General features: G+C 72.1%; 6 protein-coding genes across 6 annotated transcripts in view; 1 reads left to right on the top strand and 5 right to left on the bottom strand.

Moving 5' to 3' along the window:
* The window catches only part of AURANDRAFT_71793 (hypothetical protein), a gene marked incomplete at both ends in the record, with an annotated part of 4,931 nt that extends 2,103 nt beyond the window's left edge, over positions 1-2,828 (bottom strand). The window contains one exon of the mRNA XM_009039421.1: positions 28-2,828. Within this exon, the coding sequence (XP_009037669.1) occupies positions 28-2,828 (2,801 nt within the window). The remainder of the gene's footprint in view (positions 1-27) is intronic.
* Positions 2,829-3,302: 474 nt separating this feature from the next.
* Auran_11348 (hypothetical protein) lies at positions 3,303-4,115 on the bottom strand (the record flags this gene model as incomplete). Its single annotated transcript, XM_009039420.1, has 1 exon — positions 3,303-4,115. A coding segment is annotated over one exon (813 nt), but the record flags the coding sequence as incomplete, so codon positions are not given.
* A 1,423-nt stretch (positions 4,116-5,538) lies between these two features.
* Positions 5,539-7,380, top strand: AURANDRAFT_64797 (hypothetical protein; the record flags this gene model as incomplete). The annotated part of the gene is made up of 1 exon (XM_009039433.1): positions 5,539-7,380. The coding sequence occupies one exon, from the start codon at positions 5,539-5,541 to the stop codon at positions 7,378-7,380; it is 1,842 nt and encodes a 613-aa protein (XP_009037681.1).
* Positions 7,381-8,567: 1,187 nt separating this feature from the next.
* On the bottom strand, positions 8,568-11,705 carry AURANDRAFT_27265 (hypothetical protein; the record flags this gene model as incomplete). The annotated part of the gene is made up of 1 exon (XM_009039419.1): positions 8,568-11,705. One exon carries the CDS (start codon positions 11,703-11,705, stop codon positions 8,568-8,570), a length of 3,138 nt encoding a protein of 1,045 aa, XP_009037667.1.
* A 2,593-nt stretch (positions 11,706-14,298) lies between these two features.
* On the bottom strand, positions 14,299-14,619 carry AURANDRAFT_7072 (hypothetical protein; the record flags this gene model as incomplete). The annotated part of the gene is made up of 1 exon (XM_009039263.1): positions 14,299-14,619. A coding segment is annotated over one exon (321 nt), but the record flags the coding sequence as incomplete, so codon positions are not given.
* Positions 14,620-16,060: 1,441 nt separating this feature from the next.
* Positions 16,061-17,277, bottom strand: AURANDRAFT_27134 (hypothetical protein; the record flags this gene model as incomplete). The annotated part of the gene is made up of 3 exons (XM_009039418.1): positions 16,061-16,379; positions 16,469-16,911; positions 17,023-17,277. 3 exons carry the CDS (start codon positions 17,275-17,277, stop codon positions 16,061-16,063), a joined length of 1,017 nt encoding a protein of 338 aa, XP_009037666.1.
* Positions 17,278-20,214: the final 2,937 nt, after the last annotated feature.

Genomic DNA, 20,214 nt, shown 5'->3' with positions numbered 1-20,214 from the left:
GTCCGCGCCGCGCCCATGGCCGCGAACGCGTCGCGGTCCGCGGCGGCCGCGCGCGCTTCCAAGTCCGCGGCCGCCGCGTCGCGCGCCTCGAGGGCCCGAGAAAGGGTCGCGGCCTCGGCGCGCGCCGCCGACAGGAGCCGCTGAAGCTCCGCGGCCTCGGCGGCCGACGCCATCGCGGCGCGCTCGGACTCGGCCGCGTCGCCGGCCTCGGCGCGCGCGGCGGCGACGGCCGCCTCGGCGGCCGCGAGGCGGTCGCGCGAGCCGGCCTCCATGGCCTCGATGACGTCGTGCTGCTTCGCGATCCAGGCGTCGCGCTCGCGGAGCGCGGCCTCGAGCGCCGCGGCGTCCTTTTCGGGCGCGGCGGCGCGGAGCGCGACGACCTTGTCGCCGAGCTCGCTCGCGAGGCGCCCCCGGCGGTCCACCTCGGCCTCGAGGGCGGCGATGGCCTCGCCCGCGTGGCCCAGCTCCTCCTGGAGCGCGACGACCTCGCAGCCGAGGCCGTCGTGGCGCGCGGCCGCGGCCGCGGACGCCTCGACGGCCGCGGCCTCGCGCGCGGCCGCGGCCTCGAGCGCGGCCTCGAGCGCGCGCGCGCGCGCGTCGGCGTCGAGCGCCTCGGCGGCGACGGCCGACGCTTCCGTCAAAGCCGCGGCGGCGCGCGCCTCCGCGCGCGCCGCGCGCGCGTCGGCCGCGTCCGCGCGCGCGGCCGCCGCGGCCGCCGCGCCGTCGTCGAAGGCGTCGCGCGCCTCCTCGGCGACGACGGCCGCGGCGTGGTCCGCCTCCCGCGCGCGGGCCTCGGCGTCGGCCGCGCGCGCCTCGGCCTCGCGGAGGCGCCGCTCCGCGGCCTCCGCGCGCAACTCGGCGGCCTCGACGGCCGCGGCGTCGGCGGCCGGGGCGGCCTCGGCCTCCCGAGCGCTCCGCTCCGCGGCCGCCGCGCGCGCCTCGGCGGCCTCGACGGCCGCGTCGCGGTCCCGGAGCTCGGCCTCGGCGTTGCGCTCGTGCGCGAGGCGCTCGCGGTCGAGCGCGAGCGCGTGGGCCGCGTCGCGCGCGGCGAGCGCCGTCTCGAGCCGCGCCTCGTGCTCCGCGGCCGCCGCCGCCAAGCGCTTCGCGCCGCGCGCGCGCTCGTCGTCGACCTCGCCGCGCCGGCGCTCGTCGCCGTCGCCGAGCTTCAGCGCGGACGCGCGGAGCCGCGCGTCGGCCGACCGCTTGAAGCGCTCGAACTCCGCCGCGTGGCTCAACCGCTCGGCCTCCAGCGCCTGGAAGCCCGCGGCCTCGGTCGCGGCGACGCGGCTCCGCAGCGACGCCTCGCGCGCCGCCGCGGCCGCCGCGGCGTCGGCCTCGCGCGCCGCGCGGCACGCGCGCTCGCGCTCCAGCGCCTCGCGGGCCTTGCGCACGGCGTCCATCTCGAAGGCGACGCGCCCGGACTCGGTCCGCGCCTTCAGGTCCTCGAGCTCCCGCCGCAGCGCCGCGGCCTCGCCGCCCTTCGCGGTCTCGAGCTCGTCGATGCGCGCCGTCGCGAAGGCCTTGTAGGCCTTGAGCGCCGCGCTCGCCTCCGCGGCGAGGCCCCGGGCCTTGGCGAGGTCCTCGCGGCCCGCGGCCGCGAGGTCGCGCCGCGTCGACGCCGCGGCGTCCGTGGCCCGCGCGAGCGCCTCGACGACGCGGCGCGCGCGGCCCGGCAGCGCCACGGCGGCGGCGCCCTCGGAGCTCGCCTGGCTCTTGGCGGGCGACACCGCGACCGCGAGCGTCCGCGACGCGCGCGCGGCCGCCGCGCGCCGCGCGGCGACGTCGTCCGCGAGCGCCGCGTTGTCGCGCGCGGCCAGGGCCATCTCGTCGTGCATCGCCCGGAGCTCCGCGGCGAGCAGGGGCGTCGCGAAGGTGCCGCGGCCGTCGGGCATGGCCGCCTGCAGGTCCTCGATCTTCGCGCACGTCGCGAAGAGCGCGAGGTCCGCGGCGCCCTGCTCCTCGCGGGCCGCGGCGTCGGCCGTCGCGCCGGCGGCGGCGTCGAGCGCGTCGACGGCCGCGGCCGCGTCGGCGACGGCGTCGAGCGCGTCGACGGTCGCGGCCGCGTCGGAGACGTCGGCGTCCGTGATGCCGTCGAGCGCCGACCCCGTCGTCTCCGACGCGCCCCGGTCCGACCCGAAGAGCACCGCGCCCCGCAGCTTGCTGCTCGCGCCGTCGCCGTCTTGTTCTCGCTCCGGCGACAGGGGCGTCGCCGCCGCGGCGCCCCGGGGCCGCGCGAAGCGCACGACCCGCGCCTCCTTCGTGGACCGCGACCGCAGGACGTCGACGATGCGGCCGAAGGGCGAGCCCCGGAGCGGCTCGCCGTCGACGGATTCGACGCAGTCGCCCGCGCAGACGCCGCGCCGCGCGACCATCTGCGCCGGGTGGCTCGCGAGCTCGTGGACGCGCACGACCATGCAGCCCGTCTCCACGCCGCTGCCGCGCGCCACGCCCTCGGGCTCGAACTCGATGCCCAGCGGGCCCGCGGCGAACGACACCTCGTGCCACGCGCCGCCGCGGCCGTCGACGCCCGTGGGGCCGCTCGACCCGCCGCCGCCGCTCAGCAGCGGGTGGTCGCTCTGGTGCCGCAGGCTGCAGACGTGGGCCGCCGCCGCGGCCAGGGCCTCGGCCTTGCTGAAGTCGCGGTCCGGCGACGCGGGCCGCCGCGGCGACGTCGACGGCGGCCGCGCGGCGCGCGCCGCCGACTTCTTCGCGGCGCGGGCGCCCTTCTGCTTCGGCGACGCGCTCTTGATGTTCTTCTGGTCGCTGAAGGGCGTCCGCGCCTTCTTCGACGCCTTGGCGGACCCCCGCGGGGTGCTCGCGTTGCGCATACCGTTGACGACGCGGCGCGCGCGGTTTTTTGGCGGTTAGTTCGCGCTTTTTGGGGTGGCGGTTGTCGTGCGCGACGGCTACGCGGTCCCGAGTTTGTTAGCTGGCTCGGGGGTGTGTGTGTTCGGCGCGCCTTTGAATGCGCTCTCGCAAACGGCGGTGGCCGTCGTTTGAGCTTGACGCGTTGAGGTCGGCGGACTCGGCAACAGCGGCTTGCCACAGGCTTTCAACGCTGGCAGGGCGACTTACAGAGCGTAATCAGAGCGTTCGCCCGACAAGGTCTTCCGACCCCGCAACTTCCAACCCCCCAAGAAAGAAAAGAAGGAGAGAACGAGAGAAACACGGGTGCGTTGTACAGTGTCGTGGGGGCGTGACGGGGGTAAACTTGGTCGGCGCGCGGCGCCGCGGGCTCGGCCTAACGACCTCGCCTAGTTGCCGTCGTCGTCGACGACGACCTTGTCGGCCTTGGCCTGGGCGAGGAACTCGTCGAGGAGGGCCTTGGCGTTGGGCACGTCGCAGGTGAGGTCCGGGAGCGCCTCGGCGAGGCGGCCGAAGCCGAGCTTGGCCTGCGTCGTCGAGAGGATCTGGTCCGGGTCGACGACGAGGGCCTTGAGGAGCGCGGAGATGGCCGTGCGGTCGTCGGCGGACCGCGGCAGCGCCAGGGTCACGGCGCGCTTGACGACCTCGTGGCCGAAGCGCGGCGCGGAGAGCTCGCGGACGCAGCGCTTCGCCTCGGGGAGCTCCTTCGTCGCGAGGTACTCGTGGAGGAGCATGTCGACGACCTTCTTGAGCTCGGAGCTCTCGCGGCCGTCCCCCGGCCCCCAGATGCGCTCGAACTTGGAGAGCGCGTGCTCGCGGCTCAGGAGGCGCCGCGCGCGCGCGACGATGTCGCCGCCGAGCGCGACGAAGACGCGGTCGCCGAGGTACGCGGGAGGCAGCGCCTCGTCGACGACGCACCGCACGAGGAAGTCGCCCACGACCAGCGGCGCCCGCGGCGCGTCGAGCACCAAATCGTCCATGGCCTCGAAGAGGCGCTCGAAGCCCTTGGCGACGTCGCGCGGCTGGAGCAGCGCGGGGCACGCGGCCGACAGCAGCCGCGACACGAGCTCGCACTCGCGCGCGCGCCGGTCCACGGCCTTGGACACGCCGCGCTTGACGACCTCGAAGCCGAACTCGGGGCAGCTCAGCTCCACGAGGGACGTCACGCACTCGTCGACGTCGCCGGACGCGAAGAGCTCGTCGAGCGCCTCGACGACGCGGCGCTTGAACTCGGCCAGCGTGTACTTGGGCCCGATCAAGGTCGTCGCGTGCTCGGGGCAGTACTGGGGCGCCCGCGGCGCGCCCGTCGTCCCGTCGCCCTCGCTCACGAGCACGTAGTTCTCGTCCTCCTCGGGCCCGCTGTTGTACATGGGGTCGCCGTCGTCGAGCGCGCACGGGATGTAGGACGTCGTCCCGTCGTTCGTCTTGTCCTTCCACTCGAACTTGTGGCCGCCGCTGCCCGTCGGGGCCTTCTTCGAGTTCGTGCGCTGGCCCACGCGCACCGTGCTGCCGCCCGCCGCGCCGCCGCGGCCGCCGACGCGCTCCTCGGCGGGCTTGGCCTTCTTGGCCCCCTCCGTCAGGTCGCCCTTCGGCGGCGCGGGCGGCATGACGACCGCGGCGGCGACCATGGGGAGGGCGGAACGAGCGGAACGCTGGGCTCCCGGAGGCTCCGGGGGTGTCACGCGTCGAGCGTGCGCTGCGACGATCCCAGCCTCTCAGAGTCTCGATGGCTTGAGCCCGGCTCCGGGCGGAGCTTCGAGAGCACCGCTTCAAGGTGAAGTTCTCGAATTGGCGCTGGCCCGCGCGGCGCTCGCCCGTCTCGGTCGACGCCTTCGTCGTGGTCGCGGCCGCGCACCCGGTCCGGCACGGCGTCTCAACGACTCAAATCTTCCGTATCGTTGAGGTGGTCGGTGTCTTCGGACGGCTCCATGCCCACGCCGACTCGCGGCGGCCGAAGTTCGCGCTCGCCGGCCGCGCCGAGGACGCCCAGGAGCGAGACGCCGCTCGCCTCGAGTTCGGCGGTCCAGCGGGACTCGATGAAGCCGAGCGAGCCGCCGACGGCCTGCGCCGAGGTCGTACGCCGGTCGCGTGGGCGGCGTTCTCGGCCGCGGTCACCGTCCTATCTTCCTCCCCCCGTTGTTGAAATCATCGGGGGCAAGCACACAGCAATCATACGGTGCGAGGTACGTTTTGAATTTTTTCTCGATGATGCCGAAGGGTACATACAATTCAAGCTGCGACCAGAGTCCTGACGAATTTTTTATCAGCTTCTTTCCACTCGTAGGCGCGCGGGGCGCGCGCCGCCCCACTCAGGCTACGGCGAGGACCTGCGACAAGGGCACGCGCCTCAATCCGATCAGCCTCGACCACATCAAGTCCTACCCCCTGGCCCGGGGCTGGTCCTGCGCGCGCTGCAACCGCCAGCGGCTCGTCGAGCCGACGACACTGCCGGGCGGGGGGGGCGCGCCCTTGGCAATCTCCAGGTGCTGCTAAATACAGCCTACTCGCCTTGTACGCCACCCCGCCCGCGCCCAGCGCAGCGAAGCGACGCGCTGCGAGACGGATCGGCAGCGCGCGTAGGCGCGCGCGCCGAGGAACGCGCGCGCGGAGCGCGCGCCGGACCCACGCCGGACCCCCGGCGTGGGAGCTTCCGGAGCTCCGCCACAACACACGATGCGGCTGCATCACGCCGCAATGCGCGCAGCCTTCATCGTCTGCGCCGTCGCGCTGGCACCGCCGCGCACCGTGAGACGCATGATCACACAACAACGGACTGCGAGACCGCGCGGCAGCACGCACCGCAGCGCCCACGTCGCGGGCCTGCTCGACGAGGACGACCTGGCCACACTCACGCGCGTGCACGAGGTCGCGACCTCTCTAACGACCCGCGGCGCCGTCGAGGACGCTTCACTGTTCGCCCCGGACTGCGTGCTCCGCTCGCAGTACGGCGACCCCATCGCGACGGGCCCCGAGGGCGTCGCGCGCGTCGGCGAGTTCTTCGCGCGCGTCGTCGACCGCGCGTCGCTCGACCCGCCGTCGGTCTCCGACGACTACGGCAACTTCTCGCAGCCCTGGCGCATCGCCGCGGGCGTCGCGTCCCTCGCGGGCGAGTCCAGGCTCACCGTCGGCGCCGACGGCGCCGTCGCCGAGGTCGAATTGGTCTTAGAAACGCTCAACGGCGTCGAGCTCTCGGGCGACAACGACCGCGCGGTCGCCGCGGCGCGCGCGGCCCTCGTGGGTCTCCTCGGCGGCGAGAACGCGGACAACTACAACACGCTCGCGGACTGGGGCCAGCGCGCCGTGCTCTCGACGCTCCGGAGCCCGGTCTTCGAGCGGCCCGACTCGGAAACGAAGCCACAGAAACCGCGCGACGGCGCGGCCGCGGCGCCCGACGCCGCGGCCGTCGGCGCGCCGGGCTTCGACGCCTACGTCGTCGCCGACGCCGGCGCGCGCCGCGTGTTAGCGACGCTCGAGCGCGGCGCGTTCGCGCTCTCGCCCGTCGAAGCGCGCCGGGCCTACGCGGCGGACCTGCGCGTGTCCGGCCTCGCCGGCGAGGCCGTCGTCGGTCTGGACGGGTCGCTGGACGAGGTGCTGCGCGCGCTCGCGCTGGCGAAGCGCAGCCGCGACGCGCTCGCGGGCGCCGGCGGCGTCGCCGCGTCCGACGACGTCGACCTCGTCGCGGCGACGTTCCGCCCCGGGGACCGCGCGCTCGACGTCGTCCTGGGCTTCCACGTCGAGCCGACGGCGGCCCTGTCGCCCTTCCTCGCGTCGGCGCTGGGGCTCGGCGGCGGCGCGTTGGACGCGGAGGCGAACGTGACGTACTCTTTCGACGCGTCCACGGGCCTCGCGGCGTCGCTCGAGGTCGCGGCCGTGGCCGTCAACGGCCAAAAACTTCAGGCGCCGGCGCTCTACACCTGGGCCTCGACGGCCGCCGCGGCCCTGGGGTCGCCGGCCGCGGACCGGCGGCCGCGCGCGGCGGCGGCGGCACCCACGGCGCCCGCGAAACCCGCGAAACCCGAGGACGCGGCCGCGGTCCTCCGCGCGGCGGACGCGCACCACGCGCTGCTCGCCGAGGCCCTCTGCGGCGACGCGGGCGTCGACGACTGGCTCGACGCCGCCGGCGTCGCCGACGACGTCCGCGTGACCGGGCTCGCGGGCGAGACGCTCGCGCGGGGCCGCGGCGACGTGTCCGCGGCGCTGAAGGCCGCGCGCGCGCTGCTCCTCGTCGGCCCCTTCCCCGCGACCTGCGCCGTCGACGCCGTCACCCTCGAGCGGGACCGGTCCGTGGGCGTCGCGCTGACGCTCCGGCGCCGCAGCTCTCCCGACGTCGCCGTCAGGGTCACGCACACGGTCCGCGGCGGCGCCGTCGACGCCGTCGCCGTCGCGTCCGCGTCCGTCGAGGGCGCCGACGTCGTCCCGAAGCGGCTCGCGGAGGCGGTCAAGGCCGCGCGCGCCGCGAACGACGCGCAGTCGAGCCTCGGCGCCCTCTTCAAGGCGTTCCAGGGGGGGTCGTAACATTACGCGATCTGGTATTTTATCTCCCTCCAGGGAACACCCTGTATTACCAGCAGCTAGATCTAGGAGCGTCGGTCCTCGGCCGATGGTACTGCTGCCCTGAGTGCCCGGCCCGGGCCGGGGAATTCAAAAGACCACAGAGAACGAAATCGTAGATGCGAGTGGCCGCGCATCAGCACCTGGCTCGCTAGACGCTGATGTCTGCAGCGTCCGTCCCTGTAATGAGCTTTGTCGTCCCGGCTGGAGCTCCAGTACGAGAGGACGAGCCAGAAGACGCCGTTCGGGAGCGGCGGGCTCCGCGTCCCGCTGAAGAGGTGCTGGAGAACGACGTCCTGCGCGGGCGGCGCCGCGCGACCGCGGGCGCACAGCGAGCGAAGCCGAACGAGCTCGACGCGCGGGTGCTTGACGTAGGGCTGGAAGCCGCCCGACGCCTTGACGCGAGCGAGCAAGTTCGAGAACGCGCGCATCTCGTGACTGTTGGGAAACATGCGTCGAGACAACGCCTCGGCATCGCAGCGCCCGGGCCGATTGCTCCAGGCTCTTGGGGCGGCCAAGAAGTTCACGTCGGCGCCTCGACGTACGAGATAACGCGCGGTCGAAAGTCGGTGGCCGGCGACGCACCGCATGAGCAGGCTACTTCCATTCTTTTTCCCCGCAAAGTTCGCTCCTGCGTCAATGTTCGCTCCTGCGTCGAGGAGTACGCCCAGCACATCGGTGTTTTTCGCGAGAAAGATGGGTGGGCAATCCATTACTCTATTTCGCCGGTTCGGGTTCGCTCCGTGTTCAAGCAGCACGCGCATCGCGGCCAGTGTGTTTCGGTGAGACTCTCTCTTACTGATCATGAGGTGGTCGAGCGGCGTCGCTTTCATGTAGGTAGAGTTGGGGTCGCCTCCATCCTCAAGCCATCGTCGAAGCTCCTGCACGTCTCCCTCCCTGGCGGCGTCGGCAATTTTCCGGGGTAGCCGTGGCATATCGTGCGGCGGGTGGCTGCGCGGCCAATCACGGGGCTCGGCGCTTTGTGTTTCAGGGTCGCAGCGCCGCGGCCGCGGCCGCGCGCCGTCGCTCCGCGTCGGCCCTCGCGCGCGCCTCAGCCGCTCGGCTCGAGTCAACAAGTGTGCAACTTACCTCCCTCCCCCGGCCAAAGGGCGCTCAGTCGAGCGCGCATCCCCTTCAATAACTTGGTCAACTTAGGCCTCGGCGCTCGCCAGGAGCATGTCGTAGAACTTGCCCCTGGCGGCGATGAGGTCCTCGGGCGGGCCGACCTCGGCGACGGCGCCCTTGGCGAGGACGACGACGAGGTCGCTGTCGCGGATCGTGCGGATGCGGTGCGCCACGGTCAGGATCGTCGCGTCGCGGAAGGCGCCGTGGGTCCGGAGCATGGACTGGATCCGCGCGTCCGTCGCGTGGTCGATGTTCGCCGTGGCCTCGTCGATGGCGACGATGCTCCGCCGGAGCGTCGCCGCGCGCGCGAGGCAGAGGAGCTGGCGCTCGCCGACGGACCAGTTCTCGCCGCCCTCGGCGACCGCGGCGTCGAGGCTCGCGGCCTTGTCGCCGAGGCTCGCGAGCGCGACGACGTTTCGGAGGTCGTCGTCGGCGTGCTCGCCGAAGGGGTCGACGTTGAAGCGCAGCGACCCGCTGAAGAGGATCGGCGCCTGCGGGATGCACGAGAGCGCGCGGCGGAGGCGCTGCAGCGGCACCGTCGCCGTGTCGACGCCGTCGAAGGACAGGACGCCCTCGAGCTCGTGGAGCCGCGACAGCGCCGAGAGGAGCGAGCTCTTGCCCGCGCCCGTGCGCCCGCAGACGCCGAGCTTCGCGCCCGCGGGCACCGCGAGCGTGACGCCCGATAGGACGCGCGGGTGGTCCGCGCGGTAGCGGTAGGACACGTCCTCGAAGGCGACGGCGCCCCGCGCGGGCCAGTCGTCCGGCACCGCCGCGGGCGCCGCCGGCTCGAGCGCGCGCTCCGTCTCGAGGCCGCCGTAGGCCAGCAGCCGCTCGACGCTCGTCATGAAGTTCTCCGCCATGGCGAAGAGGCGCAGCGTGTACTGGAAGTTGCCGCAGAGCTGCAGCGAGTAGACGAGCGCGAGCGCCGGGAGCTCGGGCGCCACGGCGCCCGCGAGCGCCACCGCCAGGGCGACGACGGCGGCGAGGAACGCCGTGCAGATCGCGTCGAGCACGAAGCCGAAGCGGCGATTCGTGACGAACCACCAAAAGTAGGCCCGCGAGTTGAGCTCGAGCGCCTCGACGAGGCGCGCCTGCTGCGCCCGCTGGATGCCGAAGGCGCGCACGGCCGCGAGGCCGTCGAGCGACGCCGTGAACGCCGACAGCACGGGGCTCCGCGACTGCCCGTCGAGGCGCTTGAGCTCCTTCATCGACACGGAGCACTCGCGTGACGCGCGCCGCGTGACGACGGCGAGCACCGGGAGGAGCAGGGCCAGGTAGGGCAGCGCGATCAGGCACGCGACGACGACGGACAGCATGATCAGCACGAGCATGCCAAAGTCCAACAGCCCCGTCGACAGCAGCTCGTCGACCTGCGCCAGGTCGCTCGAGAACCGGTTGAGCACGCGCCCCAGCGGGTTCATGTCGAACCAGGCGAGCTTCATGTCGAGCACCTTCGTCAGCGCGTCCGCGTGGAGCCGCGTCGACGACCGCAGCGTCAGCGCGAAGAAAAGGACGGCGCGAGCCACGCCGAGGACGACCGTCGATCCCGAGAGCGCGCCGTACCAGACGAGGTGGCGCCGGCGCTTCTGGCCGTCCTCGCGCCGCGACCACCGGAGCACGTAGAGATCCGCCCAGAACATGAGCACCTGGGCCGCGAGGAAGAGGGCGACGACGACGGCGAAGAGCGCCGCGCCGCCGCCGAGCAGGAAGCGGCGCCAGGTCCGCGCCTGCACCGCGCCCGTCCGCCGGTCCTCCTTCGCCACGAGCGCGCGCCTGCCGTCGTCGCCGCCGGCGGCGTCGGCGGACACGGACGCGGCGCGCGCGCGCGTCGCGCCGGCCGCGTCGACGTCCTCGGCGCCGTCGACGGCGACGAGCGCCGCCGCGCGGCCGCCTCGCGCGACGATCTCCGCGAGGGGCGCGCAGGCGAGCGCCGTGCCGTCGTCGTCGAGGACCAGGACCTTGGTCGCGGCGGCGAGGAACTGGAGCTGGTGCGTGCAGAGCACGACGGCGCAGCCCTTGAGCCGGTCGCCGACGCAGCGGCGCACGAGCTGGCGCGCGACGCCGGAGTCCACGGCCGAGAGCGGGTCGTCGAGGAGCGCGACGGCCGGCGGGTCCGAGCTCTCGGCGAGCGCGCAGGCGTAGCAGACGCGCGCGAGCGCGAGCCGCGCCGCCTGGCCGCCGCTGAGCGAGATGCCGCGCTCGCCGATCTCCGTGTCCGCGCCCTCGGGCCACTCGGCGACGTCGTCGGACAAAGCGGCGGCCTCGACGGCCGCCTTGTAGGCTCCCTCGTCGAAGGGCGCGCCGCGCGGCGCGCCGAGGACGACGTTCTCCCGCACCGTCCCCGCGACGTTCCAGGCGGCCTGCGGCGCGTAGGCGACGCGGCCCGCGGCCCTGGTCATCGTGCCCGACGCGAGCTCGAGCTCGCCGAGCAGCGCGTCGAGGAACGTGCTCTTGCCGCTGCCGACGGCGCCGACGACCATGAGCACCTCGCCGCGGCGCAGCGTCACCGAAACGTCGCGGAGCGCCGTCGCCGCGGCGCCGCGGCGCTGGAACGCCGCGCCTTCGAGCGCGAAGACCTCGTCGCCCGGCGGCGCGGGCGGCGCGGCGTCGCCGCCGCCGCGGCTCAGCCGCAGGAACGCGCCCATGCGTTGGCAGGCGACGACGACCTCGGGCCAGGCCATGGCGAAGCGGCCGAGCATGAAGCAGTAGGTCCGCAGGATCGTGACGATGGCGATGACCGTCGAGACCTTGCCCACGGACAGGGGCGCATCCTTGTTGGACTCCTCGTAGACGAAGACGGCGAACGCCGCGAACGCCGCGAGGGGCGTCGTCGCGAAGTAGACGCCCGCGGCGAAGGCCTTGAGCCTCTGGGCCTTGAAGATGATGGCCGTCTCGGCCGCCCGCAGCGCGCCGATGGCGTCGACGAAGGGCCGCTGCCACGCGAAGCTTTTCAGCGTTCTTGCCCCGCCGACGGCCTCGGACGTGAGCCGGATCCGCGCGTCCGTCGCCGTGGCCGTCTGCGCGCGAAGCCGCTTGAAGCGCTTGCCGAGGAACATCTGCGCCGCCGCCGACGACACGCAGACGCCCGTGCCGACGACGGCCGCGCGCCAGCCGAGCTCCAGCGCCAGCGACGCCGCGCAAAAAACCAAGGCGACGGTCGCCATCCAGGGCGCCTATGGTGTGATGCCGTATGGAAGGGTCGACGGACGAAAAGACGCCGGGGAGAACCATGGAGCAGGGCATGATCGCCTCGAAGCGGAGCGCGTCGGACGTCACGAGGCCGTAGACGAGGCCGCGGCTCTCGATGGACGCGGCGCGCGTCTCGAGGAGCGCGTCGTGGATGAGCGACGTGAGGCCCATTTTTAAATTCCAGCCCGTGCGCATGTTGACGTAGAACATGCGGTGGATGAAGACGCAGCGGAAGACGTTCAGGCCGACGAAGATCGCGGCCCACGTCGCGGCCTCGACCCGGGCCGCGTCCGCGAGCGCCTCGATGAGCGGCCGCAGGATCAGCGCCTGGCCGACGAGGAGGCCGACGTCGAGCGTGGCGCACCCAAAGGCCTCGCGCAGCTCGCGGGCGAAGGCCGCGACGAGCGCGGCGATGAGCGACCCGCGGCCCTCCGCCTCGCGATCCCAGGCCGCGGCGATGCGCGCCGTGATCGGCGCGATGCCGTCGCGCGTCGCGACCGGCGGCAGGTCGTCGAGCATGAGCGGGCGCTGCAGGCCGAGTTGGAGCAGCGGCCGCACATAGTCGTAGGTAAGCGTGCTCAAGAGGCCGGCGGCGTCGTTGGGCGCCACGGCGCCGCCGCACGTAGCATACTCGACGTCGACGTCCGCCGCCTTGGCGACGTCAGCCTTGCACATCGTTTGATCGCGAGCAACGATGAGAGGTTTGGTCGCTCACGATGAGAGGCGCACTGAGGTGGACATCATGTCGCCAGAAGTGGCAGCTCGAACTTTTTGTTGAACCTGAAGTGAGTGAACTCCAGAGGGCAGCCTTTTTCTCAACGATGTTGGCAGCGTAGACCCGAAGATTGGTCCTGATTCCGGCCGATGGCAGCCGCAGATGACGTCTCGTACACGGCGCTGGCGCCGCGGGAGGGCTCGAACGACGGGCCGTGGATCGCGCGCTGGAATCCTCTCAGACACGGCGGCAGGAAGACGCTGGGCTGCGCCGCGCCCCTGAGCGCCGCCGTCCTCAGCTGCTGCGTCGTCGCGTCGCTCGCTCTGCAAATCAACGGCTGGCACCTCGCGACCGCGACGTTCTTCGTCCGCGCGAAGGGCCACGGCGGCCTCGCCAAACATGTAGACATCACGCAGGTGCTGCGCAAGCCGAACTTCTGGGACCTCGAGCACATCTTCCGGGGCTCGAGCTCCGGGCTGCTGCTCGCGCTCTTCGAGGCCACGGGCGTCGCGCTGCCCCTGCTCCGCGCGTTCCTGAGCCTCGCGGCGCTCTGGCTGCCGCGGGCGAAGATCCGCGACGCGTGTTTGGTGCTGCTCGAGGGCTGCGTCGCCAAGTGGTGCCTCGCGCAGATCTTCACCGGCGGGCTCATGATGATCGTCGTCGCCGTGCGCGTCCGGTCCGACGCGCTCAAGGTCACGGGCCGCGACGTCTTCGCCATCGGCGCGGGCCAGGAGTCGTTCATCTGCTCCATCATCGTCGGCAGCTTCGCGGTGAACGGTATCCGCGCGCTCTCGGACGCGGCGCTCCCGGCCGCCGCCGCGCCGCCGGCGACGAAGGCGCCGCGGCGCCCGAGGATGGCGGCAGCGCGGGCGGCGGCGCACTTCGTCGTGTTTTGCGTCTACGTGCGGTCCCTGTGCCACCCGTTCGTGACCTTCACGTATCAAGGCGCGTCGACCATGTTCATGACGACGCCCGTGAAAGGCGGCGGGCTCTGGGACGGCGTCGTCCTCGTGCCCGACGTGATCTCCGACTTCTACAAGGCCATGCCCGACGACGAGCTCGACATCACGAATCTCATGGTCGTGCTCTTCGTCTGGAGCTGCGTCGTCGTGCCGCCCCTCGCGACGCTCGCGTTGTTGCTCGCGGACGTCGCCGAGCTCGGCGCGCTCCCGGACCGCGTCCGCGCGCGGGCCCTCCGCGCGGTCCGCTACCTCGCGCCCTGGAGCGGCGCGGGTCCCTTGGCCGTCTGCTCCCTGTTCGTCGCGCTCGAGATCGAGCGGATGATCGCGTGGCTCTTCGAGAAGACGGCGCACCGCCTCGGCGTCTCTATCGACGCGAGCGTCTTCCGCGTGAGCGGCGCCGTGACGCCGCTCTTCTACGGCCTCTGCGCCTTTGCGCTCGTCCACGAGGTTCTCCAGCTCCGCGCGCTGCGCATCCTGCGCCGCGAGGACGACGACCGGCGCCGCGCGGCGGCCGTCGGGAGGGCGGGGATCCAGGTCGCGTAACGATGTTTTCTCCAGGTCGCGTCACGCCGTGACGGTCGCCTCCCCGGGAGCGCACGTAACCGGTATCGGGCCGCCAAATCGCCGCGCGGAATGACGGGTCGGGGTTCGGCTTCGTCACGCGGGCCCGACCTGCCCCGGTCGTACACGTTACGCGTCCCAGGTCGCGTCGTCCTCGCGCGAGTAGGCGCTCCGCCGGACTTTCGCGGCCGTGCCGCCGTCGGACGCGGGTGGCGGCGGCGGCGGCGCGTCGGGCAGCCGCGCGTGCTCGTCGACTATTTTGAAGGTCGCGAGCTTCCGCGCGACGGAGTTGGCCGTGAAGGGCGGCGGGCCCTCGGAGATCGCGCGGCTGCCGATGAGCTGGTGCTGCATCTCGCCTTCGTGGTAGAGGTAGACGGCGGGCAGGTTCGAGTCGGGCCACTTCTCGACGGCGGACGTCGCGCGGATCTTGACGAACTTGACGTGCGGGTAGGTCTTCGCCAGCGACTCGAGGCAGACGTTGAGCGCCGCGGAGTCGGCGACGTAGTCCTGGTAGAGGTGGACGAAGACCCAGCACGCGTTCGAGACCTCGTTGACCTCGCGCGTCCAGTCCGCCTTCTCGATCTCGAAGACGGACCCGAAGCGGTCCGCCTTCGACGCCTCCGTGAGCTCCGCGATGCGCGCCTCGCGGTACTTGGCCAGGAACGCGTCGTCGAGGAACTCGTCGTCCTCGTCGAGGTCGTCGAGCTCGTCGCGCGTCGCGTGCGCCGTCGCGTGCCTCAGCGGGTCGCGGGCGACCTCGGCCTCGGCCTCGCGCGCCGCCTCGTCGAGCTTCGCCATCTCGCGCGTCACGTCCTCGTGGACGAGCAGGTCCAGCACCTGCTCCTCGTCCATGCCCTTGGCCAACAAGCACTGCTCGCGCGTGCAGATGTCCCGCTTGATGAGCGCATCGTCGAAGTCCGTGAGCTTCGTCGTGAAGGGCACCGTCGTCGCGCCGCGCCCGGCCATGGTTCGGCAGTGCGCTCGGGCGAGCTGAGAGAGCTCTAGAGCTCTATAGCTGCTGCTCCCGCGCCGATGTTTACGGCAATAAAGGAGCTCTCAACGCGCCGCTTGCTGTAATCCCTGACGGAGCGCAATCAGGCTGTGGCGCACGGCGTAGCAATGATGAGGTTTTCAAGTTTCTAAAAGTTTGGTGGCTCGGAGCCAAAGGTCAAAATTTACCCCGCATTCTGGTGCGGATTTCCCACCAGCGCGTTTTGGCTGTGAGCTGCATCTAAGCCGCATTGGATTTCGTCAGGGCCAGTCAGACGATAGTAAGATGGGCGCCGCAGCGTCGTACAAGACCGTCGGCGCGGCGCTCGCCGACGGCAAGGCGCAGGCCGACGTCGACGCCTACCTCGCGGAGAACAAATCCGTCAAAGTCCACGGGATGACGCTCTCGTCCAACAGCATGGGCCCGGCGCTCCTGGCCATGGACGCCAAGGTCGGAGGATTGGAGATGTGCGACATCACCGAGCCCCAGATGCAGAAGACGGCGGACTACGCGAAGATCAACCCGTACCAGAAGATTCCCGGCATCGCGCGGCGTCCCGCGGTCGCGACGACGTTCGAGAGAACACGAGGTTTCGATTGGTAGGCATGTCCGACGCCGCCACGGGCGTGAACATGGGCGAGAGCACGGCGATCCTGCGCTACCTCGCGCTGCAGTACGCGCCGGCGATGTACCCCGTCGCGGACCCCGCGGCCTGCGCGAAGATCGACATGGCCATGGACAACTTCGTGGGCGAGGTCTACCCGAAGCACGTCGGCGTCGTCTACGTGGTCCTGGGCTTCGTGCCCGCGCCCGCGGACCAGGCGGCGGCGTCCGCGGCGTACAAGGACGCGCTCGAGAAGTTCGCGGCCGTCCACCTCGCGGGCAAGTTCGTCACCGGCGACGCGCTCTCCATCGCGGACTACAAGGTCGCGCCGTTCCTGTTCCCGGCGACGTTGCCCAAGGTCGCCGAGAAGACGGGCTTCGAGGCGCCGCCGCGCGTCAAGCAGTACGTCGACGACTTCGTCGCCGCGGCGCCCGCCGCGGCCATGCTCTCGAGCGCCGGCGGCTACTCCTTCGCCGAGTTCCTCGCCTAAGGCCAAGTTACGCCCGGACCTTCTTGTCGAAGAGGGGCGTGCCCACGCCCGTCTTCTTCCCGTCTGAGGCCGCCGCCGCGGGCTCAGCCTCCGGCGTTTCCAGCCCGAGGAACTCGAGGATGAGGGGGTTGACGAGGGCCGGGTTCTCGTCGTGGGGGCAGTGGCCCGCGCCCCGGAGGACGTCGACGCGCTTCACGGGCGCGTACTTCTCCAGCGCGGCCACGCGCTTGATGGGCGTCCAGGGGTCGCGGTCGCCGACGCAGGCCCAGATCTTCGCGGCCGCGAGCGCGTCGTCCTGGAGGAGCTGCTCCGGCAGCGGGCCGGCGCTGTAGGAGAGCCTACCAAGTGCGACGGGGTCGGATTTCTGCACATCTTCAGGCGAAATTCACGCGAAAAAACACTCCTGTGCATGGACGCCGAGGAGAGCGTGTCGAAGACGACGTCCGCCGAGCCCTCCGTGAGCAGCGGCGTCAGGAGGCAGTCGACGAGGTCGTCCGTGACGGCCTTTTCGTCCGCGTAGGGCTCCTTGAGGATGCTCTTGACCGTGTCCGGTTTGGCGAGCGCGTCGAAGAGGCCCTGGCCCTTGGCGCGGAGCTGGGCCTGGACCCAGGACACGGCGGGCTGGAGGAAGGCCGGCGACTCGGCGACGTGGAGCTCGCGGAAGTTCGGCGCGACCAATAAACACGAGCCGAAGAGGTCCGGCCGGTCGCGCGCGGCGACGAGGCCGGAGATGCAGCCGATGGAGTTGCAGACGAGGGCGCAGGAGCCCGATTGCGGTTTCACGACGGCCTCGGCGAAGTCCGTGAGCTGGTCGGCCCACGTGAAGAAGTTGTAGGGAGACCCGGCGCGCGGGTGCCGCTGCTCGACGTCGATGCCCGGTCGCGCGCCGCCGCCCGCCGTGCCCAAATTGGCAACCACCGTCGACGACGCGCCGTCGGGGAAGCGGGAGTTCTCGCCGGAGACGGCGACGGCCGCGGGGTCCTCGGGGTACGGCTTGTCGCTGTAGCCGTTGCCCAGCAGGTCGACGGCGAAGACGCGGCAGCCCGCCGCCGCGAGGGCCGGCGCGTTGCGGCGCCAGTGGTCCGCGTTGACGAAGAGGCCGTGGACGAGGATCACCGACGGGCCGTCGCCGTCCTCGTTGAGCGCGTAGTAGCGCGTGTTCAGGCCCTTCCACTCATATATTCTGTTCGGACCGCAGCCGTCGCCCGCCGCGAGCTTGGGCATGGCGTCGCGCACGCTCGGCCGGCTCAGTGCCGCGGCGCGCAGCAACAGCGCGCAGACGGCGACGCGCAGGGCGCGCATGAGGCCGCGTGCGACGGCCATCGGTCTGTGTCAGACGAGCTGAGACAATGTTGAACTGCATCTTGCACTGGTCGAGCCGTCGCAATCCGCGCCGGGTCTTCCCCTGTCTGTGTGTTACGCCGGGTCCGCGGGCTTGGCGTCGGCGGCGGCTCGTCGTTTTTTGACGTCCTCCGTGAGCTTCGTGAGCGGCTGGTAGAACTGGGTGACCTCCGGGTTGTTCTTGGCCCACTCGACGTACTCGTCGCGCTCGATCTTGCCCGTGTGGGACTTGTCGACCTCGACGAACAGCTTTTTGACGAGCTCGTCGAGGCGGTCCTTGTCCTTGTTGAACCGCGCGAACGTGTCCTGCTCGATGAGCTTGAGGATGTCCTTCCTCGCTTTGTCGAAGAGGTCCGGCGGCAGCGGGTCCTTGGCGAGCCCCTCGTCGAGGAGCTTCTTCGTCCGCGCGGACAGGTTGACGGGGTAGGGCGCGATCTCCGTGCAGTACGTGTCGTGGACGTGCGCGGCCTCGGCCGCCGACGCGTCGCCGGCCGCGGCCCTGGCCGCCCAGGCCGTGACCGCGTCGAGGAAGGCGATGTTCTCGGCGCAGTGCTCCTTGGAGGCGAAGGACTCGAGCATGTCGTGGCCCGCCTTGGTGTCGAAGACGAGGCGCAGCGCGTTCGCCTTCGACTTGTAGATCACAGAAATCATCTTCGCGAACTCCTCCTTGTCCAAAGCGCCGCTCTCGTCGACGTCGAAGATGAGGAAGGCCACCTCGTACAGATGCGTCGGCGACCGCTGCGCCTCGTCGGGCGCGAGCAGCGACACCATCAAGATCGTGAACATCTTGACGTTGTCGGCCTTCTCGTCCTCGGAGTGCGCGGTCCAGTCGAAGATCTTGTAGGCGCTGTTGAAGATCTGCTCGTCGGCGTCGGGCCAGAGGGCCCGCACCTCGGCCTTGCTCATGTGCGTCTCCGGGCCCGTGTCCTTCTTGGGCTTGGCGATCTGCGACATGCGCGTGTAGCGCTTCTTGATCTCGACCTTGTGGTCCGCCGGGGCGGCGTCGCCGGGTGCGACGCGCGTCTCGCCGCCGCCGTCGGCGGCGCTCTTGCTGTTGCAGGGGCCCATGGGCGCAACACCGAAGACGAGGCTGATCCGGTAGCCGACAACAGTGTGCAGTGCAGCCCCGACCGCCGCGCGCGCGGCGTCGGCCCCGCGCTAGAAACCGCAGGCTTTCATTGGAGTGCAAGTCGGAGGCGTTGAATAAGGCAACGCACCGCTTCCCTTTTGGAGGTCTGCAAACTGGCAGCATGGGCTGCGTCCGGTCGCCGGCCGCCGCGCCGATGACGAGCAACCGGCGACGCGGCAGCGACCTCCCGCTGCGGCTGCTGGCCGTCGTCGCGATCGCGCGCGGCGCCGGCGTGAGCAAGGCGGAGAACGTGTTCACGCGCTCGCGCGTCGAGCGCTGCGGCGCGGCGCTCGAGGCGTCCATGCGGCCGGACTGGAGCGGCGACGCCGACGCGCTGCGTTCGAAGCTCGGCGGCGCGCTCGCCATCGACGACGTCGACCTGCGCAGGGCCGACGGCGACGTCTTCTACGCCGTGGGCCTCCTGCGGACGTCGGCGCCGCGCGCCGCGTGGGTCGGCGAGCTCGTCGCGCGGCACCCGAATTTCGCGATCCTCAACGCGACGGACAAGCACGACCCGGACGCCGCGCTGGCCCACTACGAGGCGCTGGGCCTGCGCCTCGCCTTCAAGATGAACCCGGGCCAGGCGGGTTTGTGGTTGACGGAGCTCCGCTTCCTCTTCTGCCTCTTGCTGAGCGGCAAGCCCTACGGCGTCCTCCTCGAGGACGACGCCGCGCCCGTGGACGGCTTCGAGGCCAAGCTCGAGGCGGCGCTCGCGGCCATGCCGCCGCGGAACCGCTACAGCGCGTACCGCCTCGGCGCGTACACCACGGGCATGGTCTCCCCCGGGGCAGCGATTCGAGGTCGCTTCAACGTGAGTGGTCCGCGCGCGATCGTTCCGGACAAAGCGTCCACGCGTCGAGAGCGCTCCGAGAGACGATCGCCCGTCCACACATGAGCCGAAACGAGCGGCACGCGGCCGAGGGAGACGGCGACACCCTCGCGCGCTTGTCCCGCGCAGGTCTACCCGCGCGAGGCCGCGGCGCGCATGTTCGGCCTCGTCTGCGCGGAGAAGGAGCTCGTGCTGCCCATCGACCACTACACGGTCAACAAGGTCCACGGCCACGGCTGCCGCCTCGTCTACGACGGCCCGCCCTTCGACGGCCTGGTCGAGAACCACGAGACCGCGCGGGTCTCGAACCTGAACGCGGACGCGTCGGCGACGGCGCGCTTCGAGGCCGCCTTCCACCACGAGGCCGTGCAGGCGCGCCTCGCGGGCGCGCCGGGCGAGGACAGCGCCTGCGGCGCGCGCTACCCGGGCCGCGTCGCGGACAAGAAGACGCTCCACACGGACGTCGAATCGAGGGTCGCCGCGGGCGCGGCGGGGACGAGCCCCGCGCCCGCGCCGCCGCCGCCGCGGGGCGCCGCCGTCGGGCGGCTCCGGGACGCGGCGCCCCTGGACCTCGCGCGGCCGCCTGAGCGGCCCGTGTCCTTCGACCTCAAGACGCCCAAGGCCATCGCCGAGTTCGCGGCGAAATGGTCCCGGGGCATCCCGGGCGCGCCCGCGGAGGCGCCGCCGGCGGAGGCGGCGCCGGTGGAGGCGCCGCCGGCGCCCGCGAACCCGCCGCCGCCGGCGCCCGCGAACCCGCCGCCGCCCGCGCCCGCGAACCCGCCCGCGCCCGCGCCCGCGCCCCCGAGGCCGCCGCCGAAGGCGCGCGCGGGCCCGCCGCCGCCGCCGGCGGCGACGCTCGACC

The sequence above is a fragment of the Aureococcus anophagefferens genome (assembly GCF_000186865.1).
Source record: "Aureococcus anophagefferens unplaced genomic scaffold AURANscaffold_11, whole genome shotgun sequence".
NCBI lineage: Eukaryota > Pelagophyceae > Pelagomonadales > Pelagomonadaceae > Aureococcus > Aureococcus anophagefferens.
Note: the sequence above shows the minus strand (reverse complement) of the source record. Positions and strands in the feature narration are given on the sequence as shown.